The 20,594-nt window shown below is 37.3% G+C and overlaps 2 protein-coding genes across 4 annotated transcripts in view; one reads left to right on the forward strand and one right to left on the reverse strand.

Annotated features, from left to right (window-relative positions):
* RPGRIP1L (RPGRIP1 like) overlaps positions 1-20,594 on the forward strand; it is a 97,741-nt gene that overhangs the window by 38,030 nt on the left and 39,117 nt on the right. For all 3 annotated transcript variants that reach the window (XM_068528712.1, XM_068528711.1, XM_068528713.1), the window contains 7 exons: positions 1,278-1,384; positions 1,603-1,653; positions 2,335-2,514; positions 3,032-3,149; positions 9,206-9,658; positions 12,472-12,623; positions 16,766-17,144. In XM_068528712.1, the coding sequence (XP_068384813.1) occupies positions 1,278-1,384; positions 1,603-1,653; positions 2,335-2,514; positions 3,032-3,149; positions 9,206-9,658; positions 12,472-12,623; positions 16,766-17,144 (1,440 nt within the window). The remainder of the gene's footprint in view (positions 1-1,277; positions 1,385-1,602; positions 1,654-2,334; positions 2,515-3,031; positions 3,150-9,205; positions 9,659-12,471; positions 12,624-16,765; positions 17,145-20,594) is intronic.
* HNRNPA1L3 (heterogeneous nuclear ribonucleoprotein A1 like 3) lies at positions 15,334-16,343 on the reverse strand. The gene has a single exon (XM_068528714.1). The coding sequence runs from the start codon at positions 16,329-16,331 to the stop codon at positions 15,369-15,371; it is 963 nt and encodes a 320-aa protein (XP_068384815.1). The 5' UTR covers positions 16,332-16,343; the 3' UTR covers positions 15,334-15,368.

Here is a 20,594-nt window from a genome sequence, read left to right on the forward strand (position 1 = left end):
GATAACCTTCTAACCTCTTATCAATACGAAAAATATTTACATATTTGATATTAAAATGGCTCTACATACCCTAGGGTAACTTTTTTTTTATTTTATTTTTTTTTACTTTTTAGTTTGCCAGAAGTATGTTATATTAAAACTATTCAAATTTAGTTCATTTCTTCTTAACTGTGTAATTTACAGTTTTTACTTATATATAGCATTTATGGCTTGGGAACACAAAGCTTTATAAAAGTCAGAAACATATTTTTGTATAAAATGCAGTCAGTGTGCAAATGTATTCATGTAAAGAATTCTTGGCAAATACGTTGATTTCCCTTTTTTTAAGAAAAGGAATGATGATCATAAATCTTTGTGAGCAGGATGAAATTAGTAGAGACACTTTGGATAACATGGTTTAGAGTCAGTCCACAGGGAGCCAACAAAGGAGAATACTTGACCACCACAACGAACTCTAGTAAAGAAGTACACTTAAGAACATAGGACTAAAGAGTAGATTTGTTAGCTAGCTATTATGCTTTCTTTTTTTTCAGTTAAGCATGTTTAATGCAGAGAGTGAAAAATTAGTCTCTCTATGGATTTGCCATCTTCTGTAGCTCTACCCTATACGCCTGCTTGTGGGTCATGGCAAATGAGCACATAGGCAAACGTAACCTATCTCCATTCCTAATTAATAGTGTGAACTCTGTGAATAAAGAACACACATGAATTATGATTGATACTACCATGCACTGGTTGAGAATCCATTTCTCCTCTCTTAACAGATTTATTAAAAATGGGGTTGATTATAATTCCATAATTCCAGAGTTATTATCAGAGAAATTATCTTGTTTTAATAAAAAGACTTTATGCTGAATTAGGAAAAGATAACTCAAGGAAGTCAATTAGAAAAAACTAAAAGAGAAAAAAATTTTTTGCATGCCTTTCAGGACCCTTAATAAGTAAGTAAAAATCATAGATTTAGAAGCAGATTTTCTTAGGTATTTTAGATAGAATGTTCCTTTGAAGTTCCAGAGGCCACAATTTCCTTACATTAATACTGTGAAACTAAGTCCTAAGTTTTTGATAAGCAAGTGAATCATATGGTAGACACATGATAGTGTTCATTTGTTCCTCATTCCCCCGCTGCCTTAGTCTAAGGTGCTAGCTCAATTTCCTCTCTGGCCAGAACAATGCTAGATCGAGCTTGCTGTGTATCATGAATTAAGTCAATTTAAAATGTGTTCTTATACCTCATTCTCACTTACCTTTCAAATTGTGTCTACTTCATTTTTAAGACCAAAATGAGAAAATCATTCAAGAAAATAGAGAACTACAGTTACAGTACCTGGAACAAAAGCAACAACTTGATGAACTTAAAAACCGCATGAAGTTTTACAACCAGGTGAACTATTTTCTTATTTAGGAAACGAACTCCAGATTTTTATCTAAATATTTTATACGTAAAGAAAACACTATACCACAAAGCAAAAGAATACAAATAGATAACTTAGTTTATTAATTCACGGTATCTTGCAGTTTATGTTCCATGAGGGTAATCTACATAGTTGGAATGTCTCTTGCACTTTCCATTGTGAGCTTTTACTTATCTGTCTTTTGCAGGAGAGTGATATTAATGCTGATGAATTGAGTGAAGCTCTCCTGCTTATAAAGGTAACTTTCTAAACTTCATCATGAATTTCATGTCTACATATAACTGTTTCAGCATAATGATGACCCTTATCTGTAACCTTTATACTTGGAGAATGAATTATTCAGGAAAAGTGGTCAGGTGACATTTAGTTACAGCATATACATATTTCATAATGACATCAAAATTACATTAAAGTAGACCTCAAAAACTCTTATTTAAAGCACTTTCCCCAACTATAACAAACATTTTACTTTTGTATGCCCCACTATAAAACTAGCCAGCACTTTTCTGTCCTAAGAGACCTTGGTGCACCCTATTATCTTAAGTAAAATATTGAATTATATATGTCACCAGAAGATATTTTCCAGTTCTAGAATACTCTGTTATTTACAAGAAGACACAGAAAGTACATTTCTTTCCTTTTAGATCATCATGGTATAGATTTTAATCAAATGAAGACTAGAAATAAACGTACATGATTCTTTTTTACTTCGTGAAGTAATAAACTGTTTTTTTATTTCTCTGTAATTGTCCCAAATGTCTATCCAAATATGTATTCTATATCAGGACTGCTTTATTCCTAATGGAAGATGGAAATATATCTGTTTTCAATTAATGATTGTTTCTTACTATATCCATATTAATTCACAGTTACATTTTAGAAACTCTTGTTTTGGTAATAAAATATGTTTTTGTTTTAGGCTCAAAAATCACAAAAAAATGGAGACCTTTCATTTTTAGAGAAAGTAGACAGTAAAATTAATAAAGATCTGGAACGCTCCATGAAAGAGCTGCAAGCAACTCATGCAGAAACAGTGCAAGAGCTTGAAAAGACAAGAAACATGCTAATTATGCAACATAAAATTAATAAAGATTATCAGGTAATATAATACACTAAATCGGGAGGATAGGTTTCCCATAATATTCTACTGATGATTTACATTTCAAAGCAGTATCATGTATTAGCGTCTGTTATAATCTATTATCATGTGTTACCACATGCCTGGAATTTAGCCTTGTACCTAGATACTCCCGACTAACGAGTTCTAAAACAAGTAATTTTTTCAGTGCCTGGTTTTAGAGAATGAATCATGGCGACGTATTCACCAACGCCGGCACGCTCTGCAGTTGGTCCTGCCACAGCCGCCTGTTGTATTAGCTTCTAACAAATGGGGCACCACTCCTTAAAAGGGACCCAGAGTTTTGTGGGTTTTACTCCTGGTTAATGAACACTGCCAAGCATAATTTTCTAAACTGTAAGCTCTTTGAAGTCAGGAAACAACGGCTTATAGCTCCCGGTATCCCCAGGATCTAAAAAATGCTTGAATCATAGTTGCTTTAACAAATGAAAATGGAACAAATCCTGAGTAATGAAACTTGTTATCTCTATTTTTTCAGATGGAAGTTGAGGCAGTGACCCAGAAGATGGAAAATTTGCAGCAAGATTATGAACTCAGAGTGGAACAGTATGTCCACCTCCTTGATATCAGGGCTGCACGCATCCAGAAACTAGAAGGTACAACGTGCACAATTCTTTGTCCACAGTAACTAGAGGAGTGGATTTTTACAACAGTTGAAAATGTCATCCAAATGTACACTCACACTTTCATCTTGCTCTTTTTTTTCCCAGTTTATTAACTATAATAATAATTTATCAGAAAGGCTGTTTTTATCTGATACTTTTCTACTCAAGAATTTTTAGTAATTCACTACTGCTTTTTGAATTCGGTGTTGCAGGCAAGATTTCAAAGTACTTCATAAAGTACCACAGACTAAATTTAACCACATCATTTCTAATTTCTCTTCTAAGCAAGCTAGGCATCTCAGCCAAACAAGTCTGCTTGCTCTTTGTCAGATTCATCTTGTTCAGTCCCACCACCAGGGCTTTGTCTGCTCCATCTGAACCTCCTTTCTACTCTGCCTCCAAGATATACCCTTCCCTGCTTCAAAATCTAACTAAATGCATGCCCATGCCAGAAAGCTGGCTCCAATTACTGCTAGCCACCCCTCTACTTGAAATGCCCTTACAGTGGTTTTCAGACTTTAGCAAGTAAGAAAATTACATGGGGAACTTGTTTCAAAGGTAGCTTCCTGGGCCCTACCCCTGGAGATCTTGGGGTCTCTGATACTATATATTTAGAAATAATTCCAAGCAATTCAGATGCAGGTGTAAGACTGTACTTTGAAAAACACTGCCTCAGCACTTGCCACTTTTACTCTCACGTACTCAAAAAATATGTTTAGGGATTGTATTATGTAAGTGTTCTTCACCGGTGCAGTTTTGCATATTCTCTATGACTGCAACATAGTAAGTTCTACAGTGATAAGTACTTTGTCTCTCTTTCATGTTCCCTGCCATACAGTACTTAAATTCAGTGATCTATGCCAGCAGTAATTTTACTCTCCTAAAGATCACTGAGAATTCAAAAGCCCTTATGTTTATATGGGTTATATTCATGATATTTATCATATTAGAAATTAAAAATGAGAAATTTAAAAAATATTTGGCATGCTAAAATAATAATAATTAACCCATTACATGTTAACATAAATTACAGTTTTATTTTTTAATAGGTATATTTTCCATACCAAAGAAGTAGACAAGCGACATGGTTTTAAATTTGTTTAATTGTTTAACATTTTTGCAAATCTTTTCAGCATCTGTCTTAATAGAAAACAGCTGGGTTTTTATATCTGCTTCTGCAGTCAATCTGTTATGATATCACACATGACATAGATTCTGGGAAACTCTATTATACACTTGTAAGAGACTAAGAATGAAAAAGGCCAATAACATCTTAGTATTATTTTTTAAATAGTTTTAACCTCACAGACCTCCAGAACAGTCTCAGGGACCCTCAGGGGTTCCCAGACCACACTCTGAGAACCACTGCTCTAAGTAGAAGGGTTCAGTAACTATCTTCATCTGACTGAACAGGGTTTTCCAAAGCCAAAGAGCAGTGTGTCCCTTTTATCTCAAGTAGTACTCAATAAAAATTCACTTAATGAAATTTTCCTGAATAACAGGGAGGTCACATAGTTTGAGATTTTCATTCCTTTCAAGCCTCACTAGGTCTTTACCAATATATTTTATCTGTGTGCTAAATTCATTGATTGATTCCATAAACATGCTCAAGTTCCTAATGTATCCTAAGCAAAGTGCTAGGCAGTGAGAATACAAACAGGGAAAAAGCTCGGGCTTTTTCCTCCAGGAACTTATAAGTTGTGAACAAGTAAGTAGACAGTTATACTTTACTGTGAAGAGTGTGAAGTTAGAAAAATGCAAAAGCTACCAAGGACACACTGAGGAGAGAATGCCTATTTATACCTGAAGATTCAGGGAGGACCCTACACAGTAGGTTTGGAGGCTTTAAAGATGACAGAATTCACCACTAAGTAAAAACAATGAAAGGCTTTCCAGGAAGTAGATGAAGCAGGTAAAAATGCCCTAAATGTGAAGCACTGCCATTCATTTGAGAAAATGCATGTGGATCTGTCTATTTGGAACTCAGGATTAGTAAATGGAGAAGAACCTGGGTTTAAGGCTGGTAAGAACCAAATCCTGAAGACCCCGTTTGCCACCCTGATGAGTCTGAACCTTATTAACCTAGAGAAGCACCAAGGAATTTTTTAGGTAGGGAGTAGTGCACCCAGAACTTCATTTTGGAGATTATGCTATAGGTATTGGGAAGAATGAGTAAAATTTGAAGGAAGGAAGGAATTGGGTTCCCTTAATAATCTGGGTAATAAACACTGAGGGTGTAAGTAAGGTAGCATCAGTGGAGATGCAGAGGACAGGGACAAATTTGCTAAAGACTTAGGAAATATTTTTGAATAGCAGTGACCCTACAGATGTGGGGAGAGTAAAAAAAAAAAAAAGGGGAACCTAGGATGACACTGTGATATCTAGCTTAGGCAGCTAGATGAAGGCTAACATCATCACTTGAAATTCAAGGTACAGAAATAACTAGAAGACAATATGAGCCATTCTGCTTTGGGTACATTGAGTTTGTTGTGCCTAGGGGATATCTAGATAGAGGGCTCAGCAAGCCACTAGATGTGTGGGTCTGGAATTGTGGAAAGAAATCTGAATTAAAAATAGAAATATGAGCGTCTTCAGTATATTGATAGTAACAGAAGTCATAAAAGGGGTTATGATCACTAATTATTAGAGAAATGCAAATCAAAACTACAATGAGAAACCACCTCACACCGATCAGAATGGCCATAATTAAAAAGTCTACAGATAACAAACGCTGGAGAGGGTGTGGAGAAAAGGGACCCCGTGTACACTGTTGGTGGGAATGTATGTTGGTGCAGCCACTATGGAAAATAGTATGGAGGTTCCTCACAAAACTAAAAACAGAACTACCGTATGATCCAGCAGTCCCACTCCTGGGCATATACCTGGACAAAACTATAATTCGAAAAGATACCTGCACCCCTATGTTCATAGCAGCACTGTTCACAATAGCCAAAACATGGAAACAACCTAAATGTCCATCAACAGATGAATGGATAAAGAGGATGTGGTACATATATACCATGGAATACTACTCATCCATAAAAAAGGATGAAATAATGCCACTTGCAGCAACATGGATGCAACTAGAGAATATCACACTAAGTGAAGTAAGTCTGAAAGAGAAAGACAAATACCATATGATATCACTTACACCTGGAGTCTAAAATATGACACAAATTAACCTATCTACAAAACAGAAACAGACTCACAGGCGTAGAGAACAGATTTGTGGTTGCCAAGGGGGAGGGGGAGAGGGAGAGGGATGGACTGGGAGTTGGGGGTTAGTAGATGCAAACTATTACATTTAGAATGGATAAACAACAAGGTCCTAATGTGTAGCCCAAGAAGCTATATCCAATCTCCTGGGATAAATCATAATGGAAAAGAATATTTTAAAAAGAATGTATGTATGTGTATAACTGAGTCACTTTTCTGTACAGCATAAATTAGCACAACATTGTAAATCAGCTATATTTCAAATAAATAAAAGGGGATGTGACTACTCATGAGAATATGTAGACTAAAAAGAGGATAAAAACAGAACCCCAGCAAACTAGCAGAGAAAGAGAAACCCTTAAAGAATAGGAGAGGTAGGAGGAGAAGCAGGGCAGACGATGACATGAAAGCTCACAAAAGTTCACAAAAGAGGATGTGATCATCAGTGTCAATTAAGCAAAGAACTCAGATAACACAAGGACCATTCAATCTAGAAACTGGTTAGTTATCGGTGACCTTTTCTAGAGTAGTTTCACGAGAAAAATAAGGCAGATGCTTTTTGCAGGAAGTTGAAGAGTGTCTGTTAGATGACGAATTATAGACACAAGTATACATTACTCTTTTTAGAAATTTGGATGTAACATGGCGAGGGAAATGTGTATCTAGAAAGAGATACATCTTTTTATTTATTTTTTATTGAAATATAGTTGATTTACATTACTAGTTTCAGGTGTACAGCATAGTCATTCAGTATTTTTATAGATTATACTCCATTATAAGTTATTACAAGATAATGGCTATAATTCACTGTGCTATACGATATATCCTTGTTGTTTATCTATTTTGTATATAGTAGTTTGTATCTGTTAATCCCGTACTCCTAATTTGTCCCTCCTCTTCCTTCTCCCCTTTGGTAACCACAAGTTTGTTTTCTATATCTGTGAGTCTATTTCTGTTTTATTTGTACATTCATTTGTATCGTTTTTAGATTCCACATATAAGTGATATCATACACTATGTGCTTTCTCTGACTTACTTCACTAAGTATAATATTCTCTAGGTCCATCCACGTTGCTGCAAATGGCAGAATTTCATTCTTTTTTATGGCTGAGTAATATTCCATTATGTATTACACCACATCTTCTTTATCCATTCATCTGTTGATGGGCACTTGGATTGCTTCCATGTCTTGGCTATTGTAAATAGTGCTGCTGTGAACGTTGGGGTGCGTGTATCTTTTTGAATTAGTGTTTTCATTTTTTTCTGGGTGTATACCCAGGAATGGAATTGCTGGATTATATGGTAGTTTTATTTTTAATTTTTTGAGGAACCTTCATACTGTTTTCCACAGTGGCTGAACCAGTCTGTATTTCCACCAACAGTGCTCAAGGGTTCCCTTTTCTCCACATCCTCTCCAACATTTGTTGTTTGTAGACTTTTTTTTTTTTTTTTTTTTATGGCTGTGTTGGGTCTTCGTTTCTGTGCGAGGGCTTTCTCTAGTTGTGGCAAGCGGGGGCCACTCTTCATCGCGGTGTGCGGGCCTCTCACTATCGTGGCCTCTCCTGTTGCGGAGCACAGGCTCCAGACGCGCAGGCTCAGTAATTATGGCTCACGGGCCCAGTTGCTCCGCGGCATGTGGGATCTTCCCAGACCAGGGCTCGAACCCGTGTCCCCTGCATTGGCAGGCAGACTCTCAACCACTGCGCCACCAGGGAAGCCCCTGTTCGTAGACTTTTTGATGATAGTCATTCCAACAGGTGTGAGGTGATATCTCATTGTGGGTTTCACTTGCATTTCTCTAATAATTAGCAATGTTGAGCATCTTTTCATGTGCCTGTCAGCCATCTGTGTGTCTTCTTTGGAGAAATGTCTATTCAGGTCTTCTGCCCATTTTTCGATTGAGTTTTTTGTTTTGTCGATACTGGGTTGTATGAGCTGTTTATGTATTTTGGATATTAACCCGTTGTCGGTCACATCATTTGCAAATATTTTCTCCCATTCAGTAGGTTGTCTTTTCATTTTGTCAATAGTTTCCTTTGCTGTGCAAAAGCTTTTAAGTTTAATTAGGTCCAATTCGTTTAGTTTTGCTTTTACTTCTTGCCTTAGGAGACAGATCTGAAAAAAATATTGCTACAACTTATGTTGAAGAGTGTTCTGCCTCTGTTCTCTTCTAGGAGTTTTATGGTTTCGGGTCTTACATTTATGTCTTTAAACCATTTTGAGTTTATTTTTCTATATGGTGTGAGGGAATGTTCTAATCTAGAAAGAGATATATCTTTTTTCAAAGCCGCTTCTTAGAAGTATAATGAACACATTTTAAATTGCACTATTTAAAGTGCACAATTTGGTGAGTTTGGGCCTATGTATACACCTGTGAAACCATCACCATAATCAAGATAACCAATATATCCATCATTCCCCAAAAGTAGAAAAATATATATTTTAATAAGCTGAAGGGAAGGAGCTAGTGGAAAGAGGAATTGACTTTATAGGAGAGAAGATAATAGAGCAGAGGCAAAGGAGCAGTGAAGTCTAAATATTTACCTCAGCTGTTCATTCAAGGGCCTTTTTTTTTTTTCTTTTTCTTTTTCTGTTTCTCTGGTATAGCCTGAATAACCCCTTAAGTTGTAATTTTTTTTAATAAGTGATGTCAAAATAAATGATGATTTCTTTATAATACAGCATCATTTACAGAAAAACAGTATAGTCATAGAATTTAAGATTGAGACTATACACCAAAAGCACTCAGACTTCCTACCACTTCAAAAGCCAGTTTGTATCTTTATATGTCAATACTTTAAAACCTCGAAACTGTGTGTCTTCTCTTGCAGCCCAATTAAAGGATATTGCGTATGGCACCAAGCAGTACAAATTTAAACCAGAAATCATGCCAGATGACTCCGTTGATGAGTTTGATGAAACCATTCACTTAGAACGAGGCGAAAACCTATTTGAAATCCATATCAACAAAGTAACCTTTTCTTCTGAAGTTTTACAGGCATCTGGAGATAAAGAGCCTGTCACCTTCTGTACCTATGCTTTCTATGATTTTGAACTACAGACAACTCCCATAGTGCGGGGCCTTCACCCAGAATATAACTTTACTTCTCAATATCTCGTTCATGTTAATGACTTATTCTTACAATACATTCAGAAAAATACTATTACTCTTGAGGTCCACCAGGCTTACAGCACAGATTATGAAACAATCGCGGCATGTCAATTGAGATTCCATGAAATTCTAGAAAAAAGCGGTCGAATATTTTGCACAGCAAGTTTGGTTGGTGAGTACAATCTTATAAACTTTGGCTGTTTGAAGCACTGATTGGTTTATACATTAATATGGTGTTCCACATTAGTATCTTCTCTCTCAGATTCAAGGTGCCTTTAGCGTAAGGACAGCGTTCTCTGATATAGCTGCCCACAGTTGATTGGACTCTCTTAAATGTCACTAATAATGTCAGTACAATGGCTATTAATTTTTTAAAGCTTATTAGTACAAATGTTTATTTACCATGTTGATATCCTTGTTTGATTAAACATTAATTGTGGTACATTTATCAAAGTTTTTTAAGGAGCTTATCATGTTATCACTGTTACTAAGCACTGGGAATACAGTGATCAGTGGTAAATAAGACAGAGCCCCTACCTTCATGTAGCTTACCTTCTAGAGGGGAAGATGGGCCATAAAACAAATAAACATATCATTAGATATGAAGAAAAATTATCAGGGCAAGAGGCTAAAGAGAGAGATGGAAGGTTGCTAATTCAGATAAGGGCTTCCCTACAGGGTGCCATTGGTAAAGACCTGAATAAAGATCCACGTCAGGATCCAGGGGAAGAATGTTTCCAGCAGAGGAAACAGCAAGTATTGTACAAAGGCCTGAGGGAGGAACAGACCTGCCATGTTGGAGGAACAGCAAGGAGGCCAGTGGCTAGAGCAGAGATGAGATTAAAGCAATAGGCAGGGACCAGATCTCACTGTAGAGCCTTGTGGGTCATGGTGAGGTGTTTGGACTTTTTCTTCCTCTGAGTGATGCAAGTCATTGGGTGGTTTTGAGGAGAGAAGTAACGTGATCACACATAGGTTTTAGAAAAATCGCCCTGGGTGCTGTGGGAAGAACAGTCTGTATGGGCCAAGCAAGAAGATAGGACCATTATCAGGCTATTGCATTAATCTGTGGAAAGATGTTGGTGGCTTGGATTACGACGGTAATGAAAGTAGTGATAAGAATTGGTTATATTCAGTGTCTATTTGATTAACTCTTCCTTGAAAACGTGCTCAACAATTGCATGTAGAGTAATGAGGGAAACAAAGGAGGCGAGAATTTCTGGTGTGAGCACCCGGGACAATGATGAGGCCATTTATCGAGACAGACCTGGGCAAGGAACAAATTTGAGGAAAAAAACTAAGAATTGTGTTTGAACAGGTTAAGATTGACCTGCCTATTAGACAGCCAAGTGGAAATGTCACCTAAGCAGTTGGATATACTAGTCTGAAGGTCAGAGATAGAAATATAAAAGCGGGATTCATTAGCATACAGAATATATTTTAAGCCTTGGGCCTAGATAATTTCACATAGAGAGTGAGTATACCTAAAGAAGAGAAGGTGACCAAGGACTGAGCCTTGGGAGACTCCAAAATTTAGAGTTCAGGAAGAAGAGGAAGAGCCAGCAAAGGAAACTGAGGAGTGGCCAGTGAGGTGGGAGACAAACCAAGAGTATACAGTATCCTAGAGGCCAAGTGAAGAAACCTTTTCAAGAAGGAAGGAGGGTGCATAATAGCCAGGTCATGGCAGCAACCTAAATGCCCACTGACAGACGAATGGATAAAGATGTGGCACATATGTGCAATGGAATACTACTCAGCCATAGAAAGGAACGAAATTGGGTCATTTGTAGAGACGTGGATGGACCTAGAGACTGTCCCACAGAGTGAAGTAAGTCAGAAAGAGAAAAACAAATATCGTATATTAACGCATATATGCGGAATCTAGAAAAATGGTACAGATGAACCGGTTTGCAAGGCAGAAATAGAGACACAGATGTAGAGAACAGACGTATGGACACCAAGGCAGGGTGGCGGGGGTGGGGGTGGTGGGATGAATTGGGAGATTGGGATTGACATGTATACACTGATGTGTATAAAATAGATAACTAATGAGAACCTGCTGTATAGAAAATAAAATAAAATTCAAAAAATAAATAAATTTTAAAAAAGGAAAACTTTTTTAAGTGACCAAGAAAAAAAGGAAGGAGGGTGACTCAGGTTCTGGGGAGGGATTTTATTTTATTGATTGCATAGGTGATATAGTCACATGGTTCAGAAGAACTTGCCCTCAAAAAACTTAGTGTGGTGGAGAAGTAGACTGGTGAACTGCCAGTTGTGCCAAAGCAGTCAGTGCCCTAATGAGGACATCTTTCTTCGTTTCTGCAAAGGAAGCATAGAGCTCTTAAGTCTCCTGGGAGCCCTAGAGGAAATCGTCACAGAGGAAGAGAGAGAAAGAGCTGCCTGAGTTAGAAGGCGTACTACAACTACAACCCCAGCAAGAGGGTGTACAGGGCAGACATGCGAGGGTATATTACATACGGTATAGATTTGGCATAGCTATGGTGTTTTTCCCTATACTTACGGCACAGTAGGAAAATGGGAAGGTGCCAAAGATTTCTCGAAAGTTGAATTCATATTCCATTCATAATTTTGAGGTTTCATTTTGTATCTGTCAGACTACATTGAGTGCAACTTGTTAAAAAAGAAAAAGCATCAGAAAGAATCCGTGGAGTATATGACTCAATGTTTAGATTTTTCTTTATATTTTAGAAAGATTGAAATAGTATAAACCAGACTACCTCAAATGTAGTTTGACATAGTTTTTTAATAATATTTAACATACGGTGGAACTCGTACTTGCAGAAGTAACTTTATTTTCTTTATCTCTGTTGTTTGCCAATCACACATCATTTGTGCAAGTCATATATTATTTTACTCAGTATAAAATTTATAGTTTTAATGTATAATACCATTGATGTATTTTTTACTGGTATATATTTTGATTTATGGGACTATTTTAACAGTGAGTTATGTATTGGTTTGTAGGAACTAAAGGAGACATCCCCAATTTTGGCACAGTGGAATACTGGTTCCGATTAAGAGTTCCCATGGATCAAGCAATTCGACTTTATCGAGAACGGGCAAAGGCTTTGGGATATATAACATCAAATTTTAAGGGGCCAGAGCAAATGCAATGGGTAAGCTTGTTTGACTTTACGACCCTTTTATGACACAGAAATTTTATAGTATTTCTTTATATTATCATGCTTTAAACCGAAATCATTTTCTTTCACAGCCATCAAGTGGCTTTTTTTAACTTTTTATTTTGAAATAATCATAGACTTACAGGAAGTAGCAAAAATAGTACAGAGGTCCCGTGTAGCCTTCACCCAGCTTCTCCCAATTATAATATTTTATGTAACTATAGTGTAGTATCAAAACCAGGAAATTGATATTGGTACAGTACTGTTAACTAGGCTACAGACTTTATCCAGATTTTGTAAGTTTTTACATGCACTTATGTGCACATGCATGTGCACGACTACTTGTGTGTGTGTGTGTGTGTGTGTGTGTAGGAAGAAGCGGAGTTCAATGCAGTTTTATCATGTGTATATAATCATGTAACTACCACCACAATCAAGATACAGAATTGCTCTTTTACCACAAAGGAACTCCCTTGTGCTATCCAGGACACTTTCGAAAAAGAGAATTGCAATACTATTATTACACATCAAGTGACTTTCATTACAATTTCTACTGTTAAGAAAATGGATAGCTATAATTGGACTTCCAGTTAGTCTCCTTTTTTCCAACTGTTTCCAACTTCTTCCAAGCTGTTTCAGAAACTTCTAGGTTTCTGAAATGCAGAATAAAATATAAAATGAATATTCTTTTCCTGAGAATTAGAAGTATGAATGCAATTCCTCAGAGCAGCATTTTCCAAACTATGTTTCATGGAGTCTTAATAGCCATATTTCCAAAAGAATTCCATGATCCAATAAATGCAGAAAACACTGAATTGAGAAGCATTAAATAGGATCCTTGACTTTAGGGCTTCTCATGTATAACGTGAATCTCAAGAGGAAGCATAAAGTATACACTTATGTTAAGTAACAAAGGGATAGAATATAGTAGAAACATTTTGGAATGTCTGTTCAAGTCATGATTCTCTTTTTTCATTTGGACCTGCCCTCTTCTAATCCGTGGGGCTGGGCCCCCAGTGGCCAGCTTTACATTGGGTGAACCTGTTCTCTCCCACTCCACCCAATTATGACTAATGATTCAGGAATATCCACCTGCCCCAAGCTGAGCGAATCAGATTCTGCTTTCTGAGATCAAGAGAAAGCAAGACTCTCCATGCCTGGAACATGTAAAGTTGGGAGCTGTGGGACAGCCATCTGCTACCATGTTAAATGGCAAAGGAAGGAAAATGGGACTGGAAAGAGAATAATGAGCAAGCGTACAGAGAAAAATGGAAACTAGATGGAGAGTAAATTCCTGTAGTTTTCCAGTCCCGTTACCTTCCTTAGATACAACCACATTTCTGCTACACAGTTCTATGAAATAACCCTGTGGCCTTATATAAAAGTCTCTTTTCATTGTATTTGCTGGGTGGAATTAGTTTCCATAACTTTCAATTAAAAGAACCATGACTAATATCACATTGATTCCGAAACTTAAAGAATGGCACCCGTTTTCCAGAGATCATCCTTCTGGACTAGTATTCTTCAGAACGCACTTTGGGAAACACTGTTATGGAAAAGGGGATTAGAGATAGAGAAACCACATGATTTATTAATTTTTGTGGTTTAAAGAGTTTTAGACTCCCAGTTTATGGGTTGAATGAGTCATTTACTGTTGGAATTTCAGCTTTTGTGGGTAGACTGGGGGTGGGGGGGAGAAACGGAGGGGGTACTTTGTAAATCCTTCCACTCAGTCTTCTATAGCCGGATGCAAACGAGCCCTGGGAAAGCAGTGTTGTGATTCCCTTCTCAGATTTCCCCTCTCCACACCACCAGATGTCTCCACCAAGAGGATTATGACTTCGGTTCTGTTTTCCTTCTCCAATAAACTTCTCTAGAATCAAAAGTTCCAAATGTTCAATCCAGATTCAAAAATGCAGTGAAAGAGGGGTCCCTGTATGGAAGGTAGAGAATTATCTAACACCGCAAGGCACTGCAGCACTACAATCTTTGTCCCAGATCACATCAGCTATGGAAGGCTTAGCAGTTAGTCAATGCAGGTGTTTGCTAGAATACTTGTGCACTGACTGCCTGAGTAATAGTCCCAAAAGGGCCATAGAGTAGTTTCTGACCCTACCTGACAACTCCCTTTGCTCATCTCTCTTCTGAAATGTCCTTCCAATCCAAGGTTTTACCCCTCCAAGGTTTATCTCTCACTCTGTTTTCTTGTTCCTTGGCCTCAGGTATCTGCTTCCCCAGATCACATTGGTTCAGGATGAGGGCCAACCCAAACATAACAAAATCATCTCTGTGGGTGGGTACCATCAAATTCATTGGTTTCTCACTTAAGAATGCGATATGATCAGAATAACTGGAATGGTTGAAGGAGTAGCTCTTTTTTTTTTTTTTTTTTTTTTTTAAAAGACACATTTATTCAACATCATGATCAGACTATTACATTTAGCAATCAACAGCATGGGTGCAAAAAAAAAAAAAAACTACATTAAAACCCTTTGTTGGAATGCTTTACACTTTCCACAGAACAAAAACTTAAAGAACCTGTTACACAATTAGTCACAAATACAGTCCCCGAGTTTTTTTGCCCATACACATGAGTATTCTCTAAAACATGTCTTCTTTGTAGCATCTAAGCCCTGCGACCACTGTGCTTGGCTGAGTTCACAAATCTGTTGTAACCTGTAGCTTCCCTGTGACTTCTCTGGCTCTCCTCTCCTGCTAAGCTTTGTTTCCTGGCAGTAATTAAAACCTTCTGCCACTGCCATAGCTCCTGCTGCTGCTGGAACCACCATAGCTACCTTGGTTTTGTGGTTTGGCAAAGTATTGGCCTCCACCACCATAGGGGCCAGAACTTCTGCCTCCAAAGTTTCCTCCTTTCATGGGCCCAATATTTGAAGATTGATTGTTGTAATTGCCAAAATCATCGTAGCTTCCACCACCTCCAAAATTGCTTCCATCGTTACCAAATCCATTATGGCCATCCCCACTGCCACCATATCCACCACCACCGCAGCTGCCACCAAAGTCACCTCGACCACTGAAGTTTCCTCCACGACCAAAGTTGTCATTCCCACCAAAACCACCTCTGTGACCACCACCAAAGTTTCCAGAACCACTTCCACCTCTTTGGCTGGATGAATCACTAGCCATCTCTTGCTTAGATAGGGCTTTCCTTACTTCACAGTTGTGGCCATTCACAGTGTGGTATTTCTGAATGACAATCTTGTCTACTGAGTCATGGTCATCAAAGGTTATGAAAGCAAAGCCTCTCTTTTTGCCGCTGCCTCGGTCAGTCATGACTTCAATCACTTCAGTTTTCCCGTACTGTTCAAAATAATCTCTTAGGTGATGTTCTTCAGTGTCTTCCTTAATGCCACCAACAAAAATCTTTTTCACAGTTAAGTGGGTACCAGGTCTTTGAGAATCTTCTCTTGAGACGGCCCTCTTTGGTTCCACAACTCTTCCATCCACCTTGTGTGGCCTTGCATTCATGGCTGCATCCACCTCCTCCACAGTGGCATACGTGACAAACCCGAAGCCTCTGGAGCGCCTGGTGTTTGGATCCCTCATTACCACACAATCTGTGAGCGCTCCCCATTGCTCAGAATGGCTCCTCAGACTCTCATCGGTTGTTTCAAAGCGCAAACCTCCGATGAAGAGCTTCCGCAGCTGTTCGGGCTCTTTGGGTGACTCTGACTTAGACATGACGGCAGTGGAGGGGGGAGACATCAATGATGCTTACCTGGCGGCGTCCACGGGCAGAAAGGAAGGAGTAGCTCTTAATAAAATTGTGAACTAGGGGACATTTGTCTTGGACCTAACGGCTCACTTTACCTGTTAATTATTAAATAGAATTAAAGAACATCAGATTAACTATTTTCTTGGCTTTATTTGGTTTTAACAGCAATCTCTACATGTACGCTCAGTCTTCTATATTTGCTGCTAATAGCATCCGTACATACGTTCTAGAGAATATTGGTTTTAAATAAGAGTCAAGAGTCTTTTACTGAGAAATTCACTTTGAAGTGAAAATCTGCAGCTTTTTGTCCATCTACAAAATTATTTTGTTTGGGGGTTGGCAGCTGTTGTTTACTTTTCACTGTATTATTACTATAATATAAATATGTATGTTTTTCCAGTTAAGTCAGCAAGCACCCAAAACTGCTCAGCTCGGTTCTACTGATTCCACAGATGGCAACTTAAATGAACTTCATGTTACAGTAAGATGCTGCAGCCACCTGCAGTCCCGAGCAAGCCACCTTCAGCCACACCCATATGTTGTGTACAAGTTTTCTGACTTTGCAGACCATGACACAGCCATCATTCCCAGTAGTAGTGATCCACAGTTTGATGATCATATGTGTTTCCCAGTGCCAATGAATATGGATTTGGATCGATACCTTAAGTCAGAGTCTCTGAGTTTTTATGTGTTTGATGATAGTGATACCCAGGAGGATATTTACATAGGAAAAGTCAACGTGCCTCTGATTTCACTGGCACATGACAGGTGTATTTCAGGTAAGCCTATTTCTTGAATCCATGAAATTGTTTAAAAAAGAAAACACCACCTAAATTATACCTCAGTGTTATGGATATGATCTGTTTGTAACAATCTTCCTAGCCTTCTCAGATAATCTTAAACTTTGGGCCCATAATACTATATTGTTTTAGTTATTTTCTTAGTAGTTGTTCCAGGGATTACAGTATGCACCTCAGCTTGCCACAGTCAAACTTAATGCTAATAACGCCATTAAAACTTAGAGAGTCTGCTCCAGTATAATTCCATTCCCTCCCCCCTCCTTTGTGATATTGTTGTCATATATATGTACATAATATGCCTGTATATGTTATAAACCCAACAGTACAATGTTATAATTATTGCTTTATATAACTTTGTCCTTTAAGAGAAGGGAGAATATATATAATCATAGGAGACTTTTATATTAACTTACATATTTACCATCTCTGGTATTCTTTATTTCCTCATTTGGATTTGAGTTACTGTCTGGTGTCATTTTGTTAACTCCAAATAGCTCTATGTCCTCCCCTTCTTTTGTGTTATTGTTTCATATATTTTTTTATCTTTACATGTTATAGGTCCAGGATTATAATTTTTTAATTATTGTTTTATACAGTTGTTTTTTAAATCAGTTAAGAGGAAAAACATATTTATACTGTGTTTTATAATTACCTATGTAATTACCTTTATTCACATCTGTTCCTCCATGTTGATTTGAGTAACCATCTGGTGTCACTTGCTTTTAGCCTGAAGAAACTCTTTTAATATGTCTTGTAAGTCAGGTCTGCTGGCAATGAATTCACTTAATCATTGTTATTTGGGAATGTCTTTATACTTTAGCTTTTATTTTCTGAAGGATAGTGTTGCTGGATATCATATTCTTAGTTGTCAGGTTTATTTTCTTTAAGCACTTTGAGTGCATCAGACAATTGATTCTGGCATCCGTTGTTTCTAATGAGAAATCATCTGTTAATCTTATTATGGTTCCCCTCTACATGATACAGTTTTCAAGTTGTTTTTTTTTTTGGCTTTTGACAATTCAACTCTAATGTATTTAGGTGTGGATCCCTTTGTGCTTATTCTACTTGGAATCTTTTGAGCTTCTTTATGTGTAGGGTACTGTTATGCACCAAATTTGGGGAGTTTTCTGCCCTTACTTCTTCAGTTATTTTTTCTGCCCTTTCTTCCCCTTCTTACATTCCCGTTACACATATGTTCATATGTTTAATGGTGTCCTACAGGTCTCTGAGGCTCTGTTGATTTTTTTTTCATTTTTTCTCTTCAGATTGGATAATCACTGTTGATCATTCTTCAAGTTCATTGATTCTTTTTTCTGCAGCTCATATCTCCTACTCAGCCCCTCTGTTGAATTTTTTCATTTCAGTAATTATACTTTCTAACTCCAGAATTCCTTTTTAACTGTCTCTTTTTTTATTGAGATATAGTTCATATGTAATATTATATGTTATAGGTATACAACATAGTGATTTGTAATTTTTAAGGGCTATACTCCATTTATAGTTATTATAAAATATTGGCTATATTCCCTGTGTTGTACAATATATTCTAGTTCTCTTTTTTTATAATTTCTATCTCTTTATTATATTCTCTGCTTTATAAGTCATTGTCATCACACTTTCCTTTAATTCTTTAAATATGGTTTCTTTTAGCTCTTTGAACATATTTGTAATAGCTGCTCTGAGGTCTTTGTCTACTAAGTCTAACATCTGGATGCCCTCAGAAAGTATCTGTGGATGACATTTTGTCTCCTGTTTCTTTGCATATCTCATGAATTTTTGTTCTTGTTTAAAATTGGACATTTAGGACACTATATTGTAGCATCTCTAGATTGCAGCCCTCCACAGGGTTCCTGTTGCTGTTGTTGTTTGTTTGGTGACTCACCTGGACTACTTCTGTAGTCTTTTTCCCTCACTATAGCCACTGATGTCTCTGCTAAGTTTTTGTTTGCTTGTTTTATTCTTGTTTTAGTTTTAAGCCTGAACATAGTTTAGTGGTCAGCCAGTGGTTGTTGAGAGTTGTGTTTAAACAACTTGAGCTGGCAGGCTTCCACCCTTTGCCTATGGATCAGTGTATGGCTTGGGTAATGCATTCAAAGTTCAGACAGTCTACAAGTCTCACATTCAGCCAGGGACAAGTAGCGTACTAGTGTCTTTTCTGACTCCCACTGTCTTTACTGAGGTTCAGTAGATTTTCTTAAATAAATGCTTCTTAATTTGTTGTACACCTTTGATCAGTTTCCAGAGTTCTTAAATGATTGTTTCTGTTCATTTTATCCAGTGTTATCATTGCTTTTTGTGGAATATATTTACTGGTCTCTTCACTCAGCCATTCTGTAAGTCTCACCTGTGCCTGTAGTAGAAGTTTCTCACCTCCCTATATTCCACCTATATCCTTTTTGCTACCTAAAGTCTAGAGTTGTTTAGTTTTTTCTTTCCTAGCCAGCCATTAAAAGAAGGGTCAGACACTTGAGAACCAAGTAATGGATACCCATAAACAAAAGTTATGCTTGAAATATAGGTTTGTTTTTTTCACGTCAGGGATTTTCATACTGAAAACTCTAGTATAATGATTAAAATTTGTGACTCAATATTATGTATTCAGCTAGGTGATACTTTTTGTTACTGCTATATGTTTTGGGTGGTTTGTTTATTTTATGGACATTTTTTGCTGGGCTACTATTAATTTGGAATAATTTAACGAATCCCAGTAAAATGTATTTAAAATTAGAATTATGTAGTAATATAAAGACTCCTTAGGATACATAAATTATTTGAAATTTTGAAGTTTTAATATATTTTTCTACAGACACACAAGAATATCAAGTCAAAATGAAGCTTGTTATCTGAGCTATAACCCAGATAATATCTTAGTGGAAGGCTAAGAATTCTGAAGAATCTCTGAATTTAATTTCAGTGAATTAAAATATTTATAAGTCAATTATCTCATCTTTGAATCAGTATTATCTCTGAGGCCTTAACTTCTGAAAGCAGTCTGCTTGAGAGATGAACCTATCATAGATCTTTTTGTCTTATTTTATTCTCTCAAGTCATTTGACTTGTGAGTAAAAACCAGACTTATTTTTTTTTTTTTTAAAGAATCTGGGTTTTATTTTATTTTTATTTATTTATTTATTTATTTATTTATTTATTTATTTATTTATTTATTTATGGCTGTATTGGGTCTTCGTTTCTGTGCGAGGGCTTTCTCTAGTTGCGGCGAGCGGGGGCCACTCTTCATCGCGGCACGCGGGCCTCTCACTATCGCGGCCTCTCTCGTTGCGGAGCACAGGCTCCAGACGCGCAGGCTCAGTAATTGTGGCTCACGGGCCTAATTGCTCCGCGGCATGTGGGATCTTCCCAGACCAGGGCTCGAACCCGTGTTCCCTGCATTGGCAGGCAGACTCTCAACTACTGCGCCACCAGGGAAGC

This window comes from Eschrichtius robustus, chromosome 19 (assembly GCF_028021215.1).
Source record: "Eschrichtius robustus isolate mEscRob2 chromosome 19, mEscRob2.pri, whole genome shotgun sequence".
In the NCBI taxonomy this organism is placed as follows: domain Eukaryota; kingdom Metazoa; phylum Chordata; class Mammalia; order Artiodactyla; family Eschrichtiidae; genus Eschrichtius; species Eschrichtius robustus.